Here is a 15440-nt window from a genome sequence, read left to right on the forward strand (position 1 = left end):
TGTACCATGGTTCTTTAAGTAGTCAACATTAGAAGATGCCAGATGAAGAATATATAGGAACTCTCTGTACTACTTTTGCAACTTTTCTGTAAATCTAAACTTATTCAACATGAAGTTACCAAAAAAAAAAAGAAAGAAAACAACTCATAAAAGAACCTGGCACACAGTAAATGCTAATAAATGGTACCTATTAGAATTATTAATAGCATTAAAATGGCTCATTTTAATTGTTTTAATTGAGGTATCATTGGTTTATAACATTACATAAATTTCAAGTGTATATCGTTATATTTTGCTCTCTGTGTAGATTACATTATGTTTACTACCCAAAGACTAATTACCATCCCTCACCACACATGTGTGAATCACCCCTTTCACCCTCCTCCCTCCCCCCTTCCCCTCTGGTAACCACCAATCCAACCTCTGTCTCTACGTGATTGTTTGTTGTTGTCTTTATGAGTGAGATCATATGGCACTTGACTTTCTTCCTCTGACTTATTTCACTTAGCATAATACCCTCAAGGTCCAACCATGTTGTTGCAAATGGCAAGATTTCATCTTTTTTTATGGCTGAGTAGTATTCCATTGTGTATATACACCACATCTTCTTTATCCATTAGTCCCTTGACGGGCACCTAGGTTGCTTCCAAGTCTTGGCTATTGTGAATAATGCTGCAATGAACACAGGCGTGCATATATTTTTACGCATTCATGTTTTCATGTTCTTTGGATGAATACCTAGCAGTGGAATAGCTGGATCATAGTTCTATTCTTAATTTTTTGAGGAATCTCCATATTGTTTTCCACAGTGGTTGCACCAGTTTGCACTCCTACCAGCAGTGTATGAGAGTTCCCTTTTCTCCACATCCTCTCCAACACCTGTTATTTCGTCTTGTTCATTATAGCCTAAAATGGCTTATTTTAATTGAAAGAAAAATATATTAACTTACCATATTTATTTTCAAAGAAGGACTGTGCAGAGACATGAGATGTATGCCAATGGGAAGAAACGTTTTTGCCTTTACAAAATCCAGGAAGTAGACTGTCTACCAGTTGATCAATGTGTCCAATTTTTAATTCAGATAATCCAAGGTCCCTTAAATTCAGTACAGCCTGTAAAAGATTGAGTCAACCAAGTAAGGAGTACTATCAAGATATTTAAAGAGTACTCATCAGTTGAAATAATACGGATTTTTAAAAATCTAACAAATGTACTGATTTCCATTTTCTTCTAATATTTAAAAAATAAGTTGGTGCAAATATTTTTGTTCTAGTTTTACTGAGGTCAGTAATGCACAGTTTGACAAAGGTTAAAAAATCATATTGCCAATGGTATCACCAGTCCGTGGAGCTTTAAAGCTTCCTCCAATCCCTAATGCCCATAAACAAAAGCCCATTTGACAAAGAAAGGGTGTGCTGGGCTGGCCCCGTGGCTTAGCAGTTGGGTGCTCGAGCTCCGCTGCTGGCGGCCTGGGTTCGGATCTCGGGCGTGCACCGACGCACCGCTTCTCCAGCCATGCTGAGGCCGCGTCCCACATACAGCAACTAGAAGGATGTGCAACTATGACATACAACTATCTACTGGGGCTTTGGGGGGAAAAAAAAAAGGAGGAGGATTGGCAATAGATGTTAGCTCAGAGCCAGTCTTCCTCAGCAAAAAGAGAAGGATTAGCATGGATGTTAGCTCAGGGCTGATCTTCCTCGCAAAAAAAAAAAAAAAAAAGAAAGGGTGTGCTCTGTGACCGCAGGACATCTCACTCCTCGAGCCTCACTGCTGAGATCCTTCTTTGAACTGAGAGGTTCTATAATTACCCACATCTAACTTCTAATAATGAGGAAAATTGAACAAAGTCAAATTGTGCGAAAACCAGGCGAAAAATGCACTCACCTTACAACAGGTCTAAAGTAACTAAAATTAGGTAGGGGTAAGTTATTTTCTTGTCCACATGAGCTGACAGGAAGATACTAAAGACCAGTAACAATTACAAGTCGTTATGAGCTAAAACTTCAAGTCAGGAGAGCACAATAAATAAAACAAGTAATGTATCAACTTCTTATGATGGACATAAAGTTAGATCCAGGGATTACATAGCTCTGGATTGACATCCAGGGGTCTGTCATTTACTAGCTTTGTGAGAAGTCATTTATATTCTTAGAATCCATCTCCTCATTAGCAAAATGACCAGGAAATACACCCTATTTCATGATGAGACAGAATGGGTCAACAGAAGAGATCATGCCTTGCTCACCTACTTATCCTAACATATGCAGTAAGATAGTTAAAGGCATGATGAAATAAAATACTTAAAAGTGCTTTTTAAACTTCTAAAAACTATACAATTTAAAGCATATTATTATAATGGAAGCAAGACTACAATATTCAAGAGCTCCTTTTCAAAAGTTATCTTTTAGAATGGAAAACAAAAAAGTCTATTTACAATACATAGACTTCAAAAGGGAAATGCAGATTCTTAACTAAAAAGAGAATTACTCCCCTTACTGATTGGGTGTCAGGTCCTAGGAACATACAGAGAAATAAGGTACATAAAAGAATAGTAATTATCATACAACATGGTAACTTCTATTACAGAGACATAAAAACAAGTGGTGAGAGAACACAGAGCAACCAATTTCCTAAGTAGGACTAGGCTTCACTGAGGTAACAGTTAAGTTAGCAAAATGCTGGGGGAGGAAGCCTTGGGGAAGGGAGCACACAAAAAGTCATCAAAGGGCCTAGAATGTTTGAGATGTAGTAAAAAGTTTACTTTTTAGTAAACTAAAAAGTAAAAACTGTAGTAAAAAGACGGAGGAAGGGACTAGAAAGATGGGCTATGCCCAAACTGTGAAGAGCCTTATTTGAATTTAATTCTAGAGGTGATATTAGTTTTGTTTTATAGCAAGAAAATAGAAGATAAAGAAGATAAACCAGATGAGAGAAGGCTGATGGAAGAAGAGAAAAATGATATGAGCCTGAACTAAGCCCTGACTAAGAAGGATGGAAATAAACCATAGATAACAGACACTTGAAGAAACTGGTAGAGAAATGGAGAGGGAGCAGGGTTCTCATGGATGTGTTGGTTATCAATTGTCTCTTAGCTCCTCTTCATCCCTCTTGTTCCCATGAACATGGATGTGGGCCCTTTATTTTTTTTTTTTAATAATTTTATTTATTTATTTTATTTTTTCCCCCAAAGCCCCAGTAGATAGTTGTATGTCATAGCTGCACATCCCTCTAGTTGCTGTATGTGGGACGCGGCCTCAGCATGGCCGGAGAAGCGGTGCGTTGGTGCACGGGGATTGGAACCCAGGCTGCCAGCAGCAGAGCGCACGCACTTAACCGCTAAGCCATGGGGCCTGCCCTGGAAGTGGACCCTTTAAATATTCTTCCTTTGCCAGCAGGCACAATGTTAAGCTTCGTCAGTAGAGGGCGCCCGAGAGACACTGCGGGGAAAGAGGTTTTGCTCCTGGTTCCAGTGTGCTCACTCAGCAGGCTCCTGTCTGCAGCACCCAGGGTTTCTCCAGCATCTGGCTCCTGCCACGTGTGCAGCTTCTCCAAAGCCTGGCTCCTGCCGTGCACAGTGGCCAGCAGTACCCAGCAGCTTCCTGCGGCACCACTCCTTCACTGGGCAGCTCTGTAGCAGTTTTTCCAGGAAGACACATCCCCATGAACAGCTTTCCCTGGTACCCTAGATTTCCATCAAGCTCAGCTGGCGTGGCACCAGTGACTTCTCTGCTATTCAGTGAGCCAAGGCCATGCCCTCACCAACAAGGTCAGGACCTCAGCCCCAGGGTGGAGAACTCGTCCTGGGATGCTCTGTCTCAGTACTAGGAGGATTAGCTGCTCCTGACATCTGCTAGTCTTGGATGAATTTTAAAGGTTTCTTTACTTATTACTAGCCAATCTATTGTTATCCCAACCCTCTGTAGAAACAGGGTTTTTTAAATACTAAACTAAAAAATTATACTGATTTTTTATATTAAAATTTCACTGTTGAAATGACTATGTGGTTTCTCTCTCCTGTTTGGACCCAGACTGATAAAGAGGGGCAGAAACCACTGTAAGATCAAACACACTGGAATCTGGGGAAGAGCTCAGTTTTGGACGTTTTAATTTTGAGGTCCCTGGAGCCTACCAGAGGGATATTTTAACAAGCCACTAGATAAATTACTTTAAAACTTTAGAGAAACTTTAGGTTAGATATATTCGGGGGTTATCAGAATATAGACATATAAATGTTACGTGAAGATATGAAAATGGATAATACAACCTGGGAGGCTATGCATAATGAAAACTAGATTAAGAATAAATGCACAGTACACCCAGTATTTAAGGGGTTGGCAATAAAAACGGCCAGCAAAATAAAAAGAGAAAAAAATCATCAGTGTAACATCACTCAACTTAAGAGAGTATTTTGAAAGTAGTGGATGTTCAGCAAGATCAAATGCTGAGGAAAAGTTGAAAAAGACAAGGATTTTTAAAAAGGTTTATGTTTAGTCCTAGGAAATCAACAAAATATAGCAAAATAAGTCTGTAAAATGGTAGAAGTAGTAGCCAAGTACAATAGGATATAGTGTGAATAAAAGTTTTGCAAGTACAGTAACAAGTTCAGAGTACTTTTTCAAGAAGTCTGAAAGCAAATGGAAAAGAAGTCAGTAGCTTGAAGGAAGTTAAAGGAAGGATTTTTGCTTGCATTGTGGAGTGGATGTCCGGACGAGCAAGACGATGCAAGCCAAGTCACCACACAGCAAAGAGAGCAGAGACAGGTAGGATGCTCAGGGAGAACGAAATGTTTGTGAAACACTAACGAGCACTCAGTGAAGACAAACCTATTGTTTGTCACCCATCATGTGCCTAATGAGGGTATATCACCCATTGTTTGTCACCCATCATATGCCTAAATGAGGGTATATCAGAGGTTAGGAACACCAATTATGTATTTTAGACCATTAGTCTCAAACTCAACACCGGCTTCTAGTGTTTAGCTACTTTTCAAGCCCCAAAAATGTACTTCACTACTGACCTAGCAATTTCAAAGATTTAGCAACAAGAACAGTAAAAATGGTGCTGCCTAAAGCAACAAAAAATTAAAACAATATCCAACAAAGGGACATCATATAATGCACTTTGAAGTCATTAAAAACAGAAAATGTATGACACAAGTTCATATGACTATTAAGTGAACAAAGCAGAATCGAAATCAACATATACAGCATAATCCAGTTATTATAAAACTACAAGAGAAAAAAAGAGACATGAAATGTAAATACAAAGGTTAACAGCATTATCCCAGAGGAAAAGGACCACAGGTGAATTTCTTCTACCTACATAATATTTTTCACAATTTCTAAAATAAATATAATTACGCTGCATGTAGCAATTTTAATACATGTAGTATTTTCATGAGGAAAGCTCTCTTGGACTATAATTTGGGAGAGGGGTGTCACAACAGTAGACAGACAAAAGACTGCCTACAGAAAGAGACAATAGGAACTGGGCACATAGTATAAACGGGAACCATAAAAATGACAAACTTTTCATCTAATTAAAATTTTATCCTAAGACTGACCCCACAACCCCCCAAAGTGAACTTTTTTCAACTCCTCCTCCACTGTCCTTTGCCAAAGCCCCTGATATCAGCACTAAGAATACAACCTATGTACAGGCTGCAGAGGCTTTGGGGAAACCTAACTACAGACTATAATATTTTCTATGAATAATGTCTTCTGAGCTACAAGCAACTATCTTATTAATGAATCATGTGAACACAAAGGATCCTAGGCTGGCAATTCCCTATGTCCTAGGCAACACTGATTTTGTAATTCTCTGAACGCTGAAAGTACAGTTTCATAGCTCAGACATTTCACTTTCAGGTTCCTATATGCTAATCGTTCAATTACAGTGACAGCTCCTATGAGGCAGTAGATGATAACTTATTACTAGTCTATCTTCCCTGAGACTTGGGAGGCAATTTTGGTCAGTTAACCGTGGGTTCACTGCTACTGCTGGAGGAACACAAAAGAGTATCTAAATGGCATCACAGGAGTAGTAATCTAAAATTGAATACCAAATATACTGCCACATGAAAATTTTTATAGATTAAATGTTAAAGAATAAAACAAAGTAACTTTTCTATATGTACAATAAAGTCAGAATTAGACATCTTTAATCATATAGGAAATTAAGCTGAAGACAGAAATCATCTTGTTACAAATGCGTAAACATAGAAAGACATTTCAAACATGTCTACAATGTACTAAATCAAAAAGGCTTTGTCACACAAGCAGGGGAAAAGCTATGACCTCATTGCTAGGAGTATCATGCTCAGGAACCACATCTCGATGTTGGTTTTGAGAAATTGATGCACCGACAGAAATAGATGTGGTTTTTGGTGACTGGAAGGCATTGATGAGATGACTCAGAGGAACTGTAACCTAGAAGAAGATAAAAGTTGAAATTAAGTAGTGTGTTTTTTAAAATAAAAACAGAAAAGAATCTTTTATTGTCAGGATTTGGGATGTGTAAAAAGTTAAACATTTACTGTATATCAAAACTATATATTAAAAATTGTAAATACTCAGATTTATTGCTAGTAGGAAGAAAACTTGATATATTCTTTCAGGATAGTATTCTGGCTATATGAATCAAAAGTATTAAGAATACAGTCATGCACTGAATAACGACCTTTTGGTCAAGGATGGACGGCATATAGGAAGGTGGTCCCATAAGATTAGTACCATATAGCCTAGGTGTGTAGTAGGCTTTGCCATCTAGGTTTGTGTAAACATATTCTATGATGTTCGCACAACAATGAAATCACCTAACAATGCATTTCTCAGACAATATCCCTGTTAAGTGGCACAAGACTGTACATACATTTTGTTGTCCCAGCAATCTAACTTCTAGGAATTTATTCTAAGGAAATAATCTGATAAGTGCTTGGATATGCATAGATGACAATTTTCATCAGAACATTTTAAAATTAGTGGAAAGCCAGAAATGTCCACCATTAGAGGATTGGCTAAATAAATGATACCACCACAAAAGGAAATATTTCAGAGATTTTTTTAAAAAGTAAGCATATATCCAGAATTTTATACTTCTCAACTTCCTTACTGCACCATCCTGTTCTAAGCCACCATCATCTAATCTATACATGGATTTCTGCAATAGCCTCCGAACTACTCTCCCTGCATCTGCTCTATTAAGACCAAAGTCCGATCACATCACTCCTCTGCTCAAATCCCTTCAATGGCTTCTCTTCTCACTTACAATACAAGCCAAAGTCCTAAGAACTAGGGCATAAAAGCCCTCCATGGCTCTTTATTCCATCTCCAAATTTACCCACTATTACACTCCCTTCCTTCTCTCTGCTCCAGCCCCACTGGCCTCCTTGCTGCTCCTGGAACACACCTGGCAGCCCCCTCACCTCAAGGCCTTTGGATTGCCATTGATTCCCTCTAGTCCAGTTAGTAACACAGCTTGCTTTCATATTCCCTTCAGTTTTTAACTCGAAAGTCATCTTTTCATGAGTCTTTTTCCTAGCCAACCTATTTAATATTTCAACAACCCCCCCTAAAAAATATTCCTTATCCTCTTTCTCTGCTTTATTTTTTCTGGCACTTTCACTGTCTAACACACTTTACATATCTACTTATTTATCTACATATTGTTTATTATCTGTCTCTCTCTCTCCCAACCAATCCTCTGAAACCAACTCTATGTCCAACAATTCAATTCAATTCTGACACTAATTACCCAGAAGTCAAGGGCTCACTCTCATAAGACTGATCCCATTTCAGACGCCAAATAAAAGTCCCAGGCCACTGGGATAGATTATATCTATCAGATAGATATAATCAGGGTTTCCCACAACCTCCTCTTAAGGTTCAATAATTTGATAGAACAGCTCAAAGAACTAAGGAAAATACTTTACTTAAGGGAATGTATACCTCAGTATAATAAGGCCATATATGACAAGCCCACAGCTAACATCACACTCAATGGTGAAAAACTGAAAAGCTAAAAACTTTTCCTCTAAGATCAGGAACAAGACAAGGATGCCCACTCTCACCACTTTTATTCAACGTAGTATTGGAAGTCCTAACCAGAGCAATTAGGTAAGAAAAAGAAATAAAATGCATCTATATTGGAAAGGAAGAAGTAAAACTGTCACTATTTGCAGATGACATGATATTATATATAGAAAACCATAAAGATGCCATCAAAAAACTGTTAGAACTAATAAACAAATTCAGTAAAGTTGTAGGATACAAAATCAATACACAAAAATCTATTGTGTTTCTATACACCAATAACAAACTATTAGAAAGAGAAATAAAGAAAATCCCATTTACAACTGCATCAAAAAGAATAAAATACCTAGGAATAAATTTAACCAAGGAGATGAAAGACCTGTATATTGAAAACTATAAGACATTAATAAAAGAAAGTGAAGAAGACACAAATGAATGGAAAGATATTCTGTGCTCATGGATTACAAGAATCAATATTGTTAAAATGTCCATACTACCCAAAGCCATCTATAGATTCAGTGCAATTCCTATCTAAATTTCAGTGGCATTTTTCAAAGAAATAGAACAAATGATCCTAAAATTTGTCTAGAATCACAAAAAAACTCTCAAATAGCCAAATTAATCTTGAGAAAGAAAAACCCAAAACTGGAGGCATCACACTCCCTGATTTCAAACTATTATTACAAGCTATAATAATTAAAATACTATGGTATTGGCATAAAAACAGACACATACATCAATGGAACAGAATAGAGAGCCCAGAAATAGACCCACACATATATGGTCAATTAATTAACGACGAAGGAGCCAAGACTATACAGTGGGGAAAGGACAGTCTCTGTCCTTAAATGATGTTGAGAATACTCGACAGCCACAGGCAAAAGAATGAAACTCAACCACTAGTTTAGACCATACACAAAAATTAACTCAAAATGGATTAAAGACTCAAACATAAGACCTGAAACCATAAAACTCCTAGAAGAAAACATAGGCAGTAAGCTCCTTGACATAGGTCTTAGCAATGATTTTTTGAATCTTGACACCAAAAAGCAAAAGCAACAAAAGCAAAAATAAAGAAGTGGGACTACTTGATGCTAAACAGCTTCCGCACAGCAAAGGAAGCCATCAACAAAATAAAAAGGCAACTTACTGAACAGAAGAAAATATTCGCAAATCATGTTATCTGATAAGAGGCTAATATACAAAACATATAAAGAACTCATACAACTCAAAGGCAAAAATAAAAAATAAAAAAAATCCGATTAAAAAATAGGCAGAAGATCTGAATAGACAATTTTCCAAAGAAAACATCGATGGCCAAAAGGTTCATGAAAAGATGCTCCACATCACTAACCAACAGGGAAATGCAAATCAAAACCACAATGAGCTATCACTTCACATCTGTTAGACTGGCTAATATCAAAAAGACAAGAAATAACAAGTGTTGGCAACAATGTGGAAAAAACGGAACCCTTGTGCACTGCAGGTGAGAATGTAAATCAGTGCAGCCACTATGGAAAACAGTATGAAGATTCTTCAAAAAATTTAAAATAGAACTATCATGATCCAGCAATTCCACTTCTAGTATTTATCTGAAGAAAACGAAAACATTAACTTGAAAAGATACATGCACCCTCATGGTCACTGCAGCATTATTTACAACAGCCCAGGTACGGAAACAACCTAAGTGTCCATCAATGGATGAATGGATAAAGAAAATGTGGTATATATACCCCACTGAATATTATTCAGCCATAAAAAAGTATGAAACCTTGCCATGTGTGACAACATGGATGGACCTCAAAGGCCTTATGCTAAGTGATCTATCAGACAGAGAAACACTAATGCCGTATGTTCTCTCTTATATGTGAAATCCGAAAAAACAACAACAAAAAAGCTCATAGATAGAGAATAGACTGGTGGTTCCTAGGGGCACGGGGAGGGACATGGCAGAAATGGGCGAAGGGGGTCAAAAGATAAAAAAAATAAATAAATAAAATTTAAAAAAATAAAACACTTCAAATCATGCATTAAAGTTTAATCACCTCCTTCAGAAAAGAAAGCTGTCACAGTAGGTGCTAAAAAATAAACGTTATATGAGATGATTATTTTGGAAATAGAAAAATACCTGGCATCAAGTACTAGATGAGACATTGTGTTAAGTAGTTCCTACTCATCTCATTTATTATTCCTTACAGTACTTTGAAGCAGTTTATTATTATTATTTTATAGATGAGAAGACTGAGTCTCAGAGAGGTTTAGTAACTTGCCATGGTCACGCAGCTAATAATCAGTGGAGTCAGGATACAAAACCAGGGATGCCTCACTCCTAAATCTGTGCTCTTAACCACTCTTCTATACTGACTCAATTAAATGGATTGGAAGTAGGAAAAAATGAAACCAAACCAAACAAACTAGTATATCCTTTCTAAAGGGCAATATGGTAATATCCATCAAAACTACAAATGTGTTTCTCCTTTGACCCAGGAGTCCCACTCACAAGAATTTATCTTACAGAAATATATGTACATATATAAAATATGTTATTAAAATTAATAAAAATAAAATTATAATAACTAATAAGTATTGAATACATTAAATGCCAGGCATGTGTTGAGCAATATATGTTAAAAAAAAAAAACTTTATTTACATTTACCAGTCTATCATAAAAGACAGAAATAAACAGCCAGATGAAGAGATACATAGGGCAAGGTCCGGAAGGGTCCCAAGCACAGGAGTTCATATTCCCCATGGATTTGGAGTATACCATCCTCCTGCACTGTGAATCTCTGTGCTGAATCTCATGTTCAAGAGTTTTTACCCAGCTCCCTGCCAGAGGCTGGAGGGGTTGGGGCTGAGAATTCCTTACCTTCTAATCACTAGGTCTTTCTGGTGACCAACCCAATCCTGAGGCTATCCAGAGACCCCACTTAAGTCACTTCATTAGCATAAATCCAGGTGTGATCCAAAGGGACTCCTTATAAATAACAAGACTCCAATCACTCAGGAAATTCCAAGGGTTTTAGGAGCTCTGTGCCAAGAACTGGGAACACAGACCAAATATTTATTTTTTATTATACCACACTCTCCACTCAAAGTTAAGTTCCACGTGGCAAGTGATTTTTTCTCTATTTTATTGTTTTACTTCTATTTTATTTTATATTTATATAATTATTTAATACAAAATGTTTTTACATAATGCTTACATAATTTACATATTTTGTATTATTTTATTTTTCTCTTTTCTCTATTTTATTCAATACTGTATCCCAGTGCAACAACAATGAACACAGTAGATACTAAATAAATATTTGTTGCATAAATGAATAAATTAAATGGGTTCCTCCTATAGCTGGATTTTGTACTACCTGCTTTGTTCATATTATCTCCTTTAATCCTCATAAGAGTTATAAAAATTAGTTACTATTATACTTTCTATTTAACTGACGAAGACAACAAAGATTTAGGTAGGTTTAGTGGCATGCTCAAAGTTACACAACCAGTAAGAATAAGAATAGGAGCAAGGATTCCAACTCAGATAACTCAAGATTTCAGTTAAAGACTTTTCATCCCATAGTTATTGATATAAAAGTAAATTCATGATATGGTATTAAATGAAAAAAGCAGGCTATAAAATTATCTGTAACATCTTTTTTTAAAGTATGAACACACACATTTGTGTAGAGATAAAATGTACGAAAGAATTTAAACTAAAATGTGATCTCTCTGGGTAATGAGATTATAGGTAATCTTTATTTTCTTCTTTATATATTTTTCTTTTCAGCATTGTTGGCAATGAGTGTGTATTATTTTTAGAGTCAGAAAGAACATTAAGCTCTTTTAAAACTATAGGAATGAAATTTTTTTATTGAGATATAACTGACATATTAGTTTCAGGTGTATAACATAACGATTTGATATTTGTATATATTGAGAAATGATCACAGTAAGTCTAGTTAACATCCATCACCATAGTTACATAAATTTTTTTCCTGTGATGAGAACTTTTAAGATCTACTCTCCTAGCAAATTTTAAGTTTACAATACAGTCATGCACTGCATAACATTTCAGTCAACAACAAGACTGCATTATAGGAAAGTGGTCCTACAAGATTAGTACCATTTAGCCTAGGTGTGTAGTAGGCTATACCATCTAGGTTTGTGTAAGTACACCGTTTGATGTTTGCAAAACGATGAAATCGCCTAACGATGCATTTCTCAGAACGTATCCCCAATGTTAAGCAGCGTGACTGTATTATAACTATAGTCACCATGCTATATATCACATTCTCATGACTTATTCATTTTCTAACTCGAAGTTTGTACCTTCTGACCCTCTTGACCCATCTCGCCAACCTCCCACCTCTAACCTCCAGCAACCCCCAATCTGTTCTCTGTATCTATGAGCTCAATTTTTTAATTTAACTTATTGTCCTTGGATAGGGGACGTATCATATATTAAACTGATAAGAACAGATACTATCTTTGATCTTGGCCGAAAAGCAATTCAAATTATTTTAAGATACATATTTCCTGCCTATTTTTTTGAAAAGTTTTATTTCAGTTACCTCTTCTCATTCAAAAAAGGAATTAAATTGCTAAAAGATACTTTGATCTCTTCTCAATGAAAAAGCTCACTTTCTGTGTCTTTCCTAATTTTACAATTTAAATTCAAGTGTATTCAATCAATTAAGCAACCAGGAATTACAAATGTGTTCACCATGTTCACAGCATAAAATGCATAAGGGTCCTATATGCTCATAGTTATGACTGCCTATAGTACACAAAATCCCTTCACCATCTCTACCAAAATCATATACCACTAACTCTCCATCCAGCTGATGATATTTTCTCCTAAAATGAGATTTTCTTGATGTGAGCTTCCAAAAGTTCAGTTTTAAAAGGTTTAATACTGTACTCAACAGGCCAAGTCAGACTTCTTTTCAAACAATTGCCAGGACTCCTCCAGACACTGTCATTTTAGTAAATAATACCTTCATGCATCCAGCTGGTCAAACCAGAAACATCTCTTTCCATCATCCCTTATATCCAATCTCTCATGAAATTCCATTCTTTCTTCAAAATAAATCTCATCCCCTTCTTTCCATAATCACTGCCACCACTTTAGTGGTGCATTATCCCTCTCCTGGATGTGCAACAGCATCCTTAATTGAAAACACTTCCACTCGTACCCTTCCACATTCTCCACACAGCAAGGAGCCAGAGTGATCTATTAAAAATGTAAATCTGATCATGTTACTCCGTGCTTAAACGCATTCAACGGTTCCCAACACACTTAAAATTAAATCCAAAATCCCTTATGATAACTCCCCGTACGATGTGCGTCAAGGCTTCTCTCCAACCTCATTTCTTGTCATTGCAACCTTTAATCACCACGCTCTGGCCATCCTGGCCCTACTTTTGTTCCTCCAATCGGCTAAACTCTTCCGTATCCCAGGATCTTCAGATATCCTTCCCTCTGCCTAGGATACCTGTTCACTTCCATTCACTCTTCACCTGGATAACTCCTACACATCGTTTTCTTCATAGCACCATTAAGATCTCACCAAATCACCAAAGATTTGCTTTATTAACCCGGCACATTACTGATACCTAATAAACTAATCGTTTTATTTTCTACTACCCAGTCAGTACGGGGGGGGGGGGGGGCGGGGAACAGGCAGAGGGGGTTACATAAAGGAACATAATTACATGCTGAAACATAATTACATAAATCTGAATATTTTCAAAACTGTTTACTTGCAAAACTGTGAGAACTCCCCCCCCAAAAAAACTATCAAAATGTTACCATCCAAAAACATTTTTAAATGAACCTAGAAAATATTGTCACAGTGATTACTCCTGAAACATAATTAAAAACCCTTAGAAACATTTTTCTCCGCCCTATTATTGCTTTATGAAAAGATGGGGAGGAGGCTGATTCAAAATTTTAACTGCAAGCACTCAGTAACTTGAAATATATATATATTAGTCATTTCTGATCAATAAAAAGAAACCATTCGTGACAGATTATTCAAATTATTACATCGAGTTGAGTTAAAGGGAAAGAGAGAAGGGGATCGGGGCTATAAATACTGAAGTCTCTGGAGAGGCAGAAAGAAGGAAAGGAAACATTACTTGCTCCCTTTCCATCTACGGCAAAGACGTTTTCCCCTTCCCCACCCCCACCCCCTCCAGAATGTCCGGCATTGAACAATGCCTGATGGATTCTCGAGCAAAAATTCCACGCAATCAACTCGGTAAGCCAACGTCTCCATCACGCTCATATCATGCCTCTGCTTCATCATCAGCCCTTTAATAAGACTCAGGTCCCACTCTCAGCGTTGCCCCTGATCCACTTCTCAACCTCGGGACTCACGCTGGGTTAACCGCTTCCACGAAACGCAAACGGCAAACAGCCGCGGGCCGACGGGGAGAAAAATGGACCGGATGCTGGACTCACCTGGGGCTGCACCGTGCTCGACAGGGAAAACATCTCCTCCGGGCCCGCAGCGACCTCACCCGCCTGCCAAAACTGCCCCACTGTCCACGGCCCAGCGGGGAGGCGCCGAGCCCTTTCTGTCCCTTCCTTTTCTCCCCCCCCTTACCCCTCACTCTTCTCAAAAACGGAAAATGGCCTCCCTTTCCTCCAGCTGCTGCGACAGACAGTCTGCCCCGGAAGGCAAGGCTCTAAAGCAACAGTACTTCCGGGGCAGGTGAGAGCCACCATCTAGGCACTGACGCCAGCGCTCCGCTCTTTCCGGGGGCCGCTGGCCCCCCCGAAGTAGTTGATGCTGACGTTGAATACACGCCCTGGCTCCCCAAAGCTCTCTGGCTGTAGTTTTCTTTTCCTTAAGGGGGACCGGCATCCCCCCTGTGAAACCTGACTTGGTACAGCTTCCTTATCAAATCTTCCAATGCCTTCTCTTCCGACTGGGCCTCGAGCTGTAAGACCCTGTGCTACAATTTAGTGCTGTCTTCCTCACAATCAATCGGAAAATTCTTCCTGTTGGTCCTAATCTGTTTCAGTCAGGCAAGTTACATCATGTTAAAGTGACAGATTTACAGGCCAGCCACCCGCTTCCCGTTCATCCAGTTTCTCCACATTCCGTGACTTCACTGGCCGTGGCTTTACTGAGCACACCGAACTGGTTTACATAAAACACAAGCCCCCCAATTCAGATTCAAAGCCCCGTTGTTCCTTTTCCTGTCAGGCAAGAACTGTTTGTGCCTCCCCCGTCATTACAGATGAAGTGGGCCGTGCTCACTGCCCTCGAATAGGCTGTGGGTGGTTCCAGAACTTCCCAGCGCCCCTCATTTACGCCCATTGCTTCCTTCGGCGTCGACGAAAGGAGGTGACAGGGGCGGGGCTACGTTGGGCTCCGCGCGGCGAGCGCGGCGACGG

The 15440-nt window shown here is 38.3% G+C and overlaps 1 protein-coding gene and 1 pseudogene across 1 annotated transcript in view; both read right to left on the minus strand.

The window, feature by feature from the left end:
- YME1L1 (YME1 like 1 ATPase) overlaps nt 1–15334 on the minus strand; it is a 53965-nt gene extending 38631 nt beyond the window's left edge. The window contains exons 1-3 of the mRNA XM_004425268.3: nt 14499–15334; nt 6301–6432; nt 951–1113 (exon numbers count right to left, since the gene is read on the minus strand). Coding sequence (XP_004425325.1) covers nt 951–1113; nt 6301–6432; nt 14499–14531 — 328 coding nt within the window. The 5' untranslated portion in view covers nt 14532–15334. The remainder of the gene's footprint in view (nt 1–950; nt 1114–6300; nt 6433–14498) is intronic.
- Nucleotides 12438–12542, minus strand: LOC147912960 (U2 spliceosomal RNA; annotated as a pseudogene).
- Nucleotides 15335–15440: the final 106 nt, after the last annotated feature.

The sequence above is a fragment of the Ceratotherium simum genome, chromosome 32, assembly GCF_057802395.1.
Source record: "Ceratotherium simum simum isolate JZ-2026a chromosome 32, ASM5780239v1, whole genome shotgun sequence".
Taxonomy (NCBI): domain Eukaryota; kingdom Metazoa; phylum Chordata; class Mammalia; order Perissodactyla; family Rhinocerotidae; genus Ceratotherium; species Ceratotherium simum.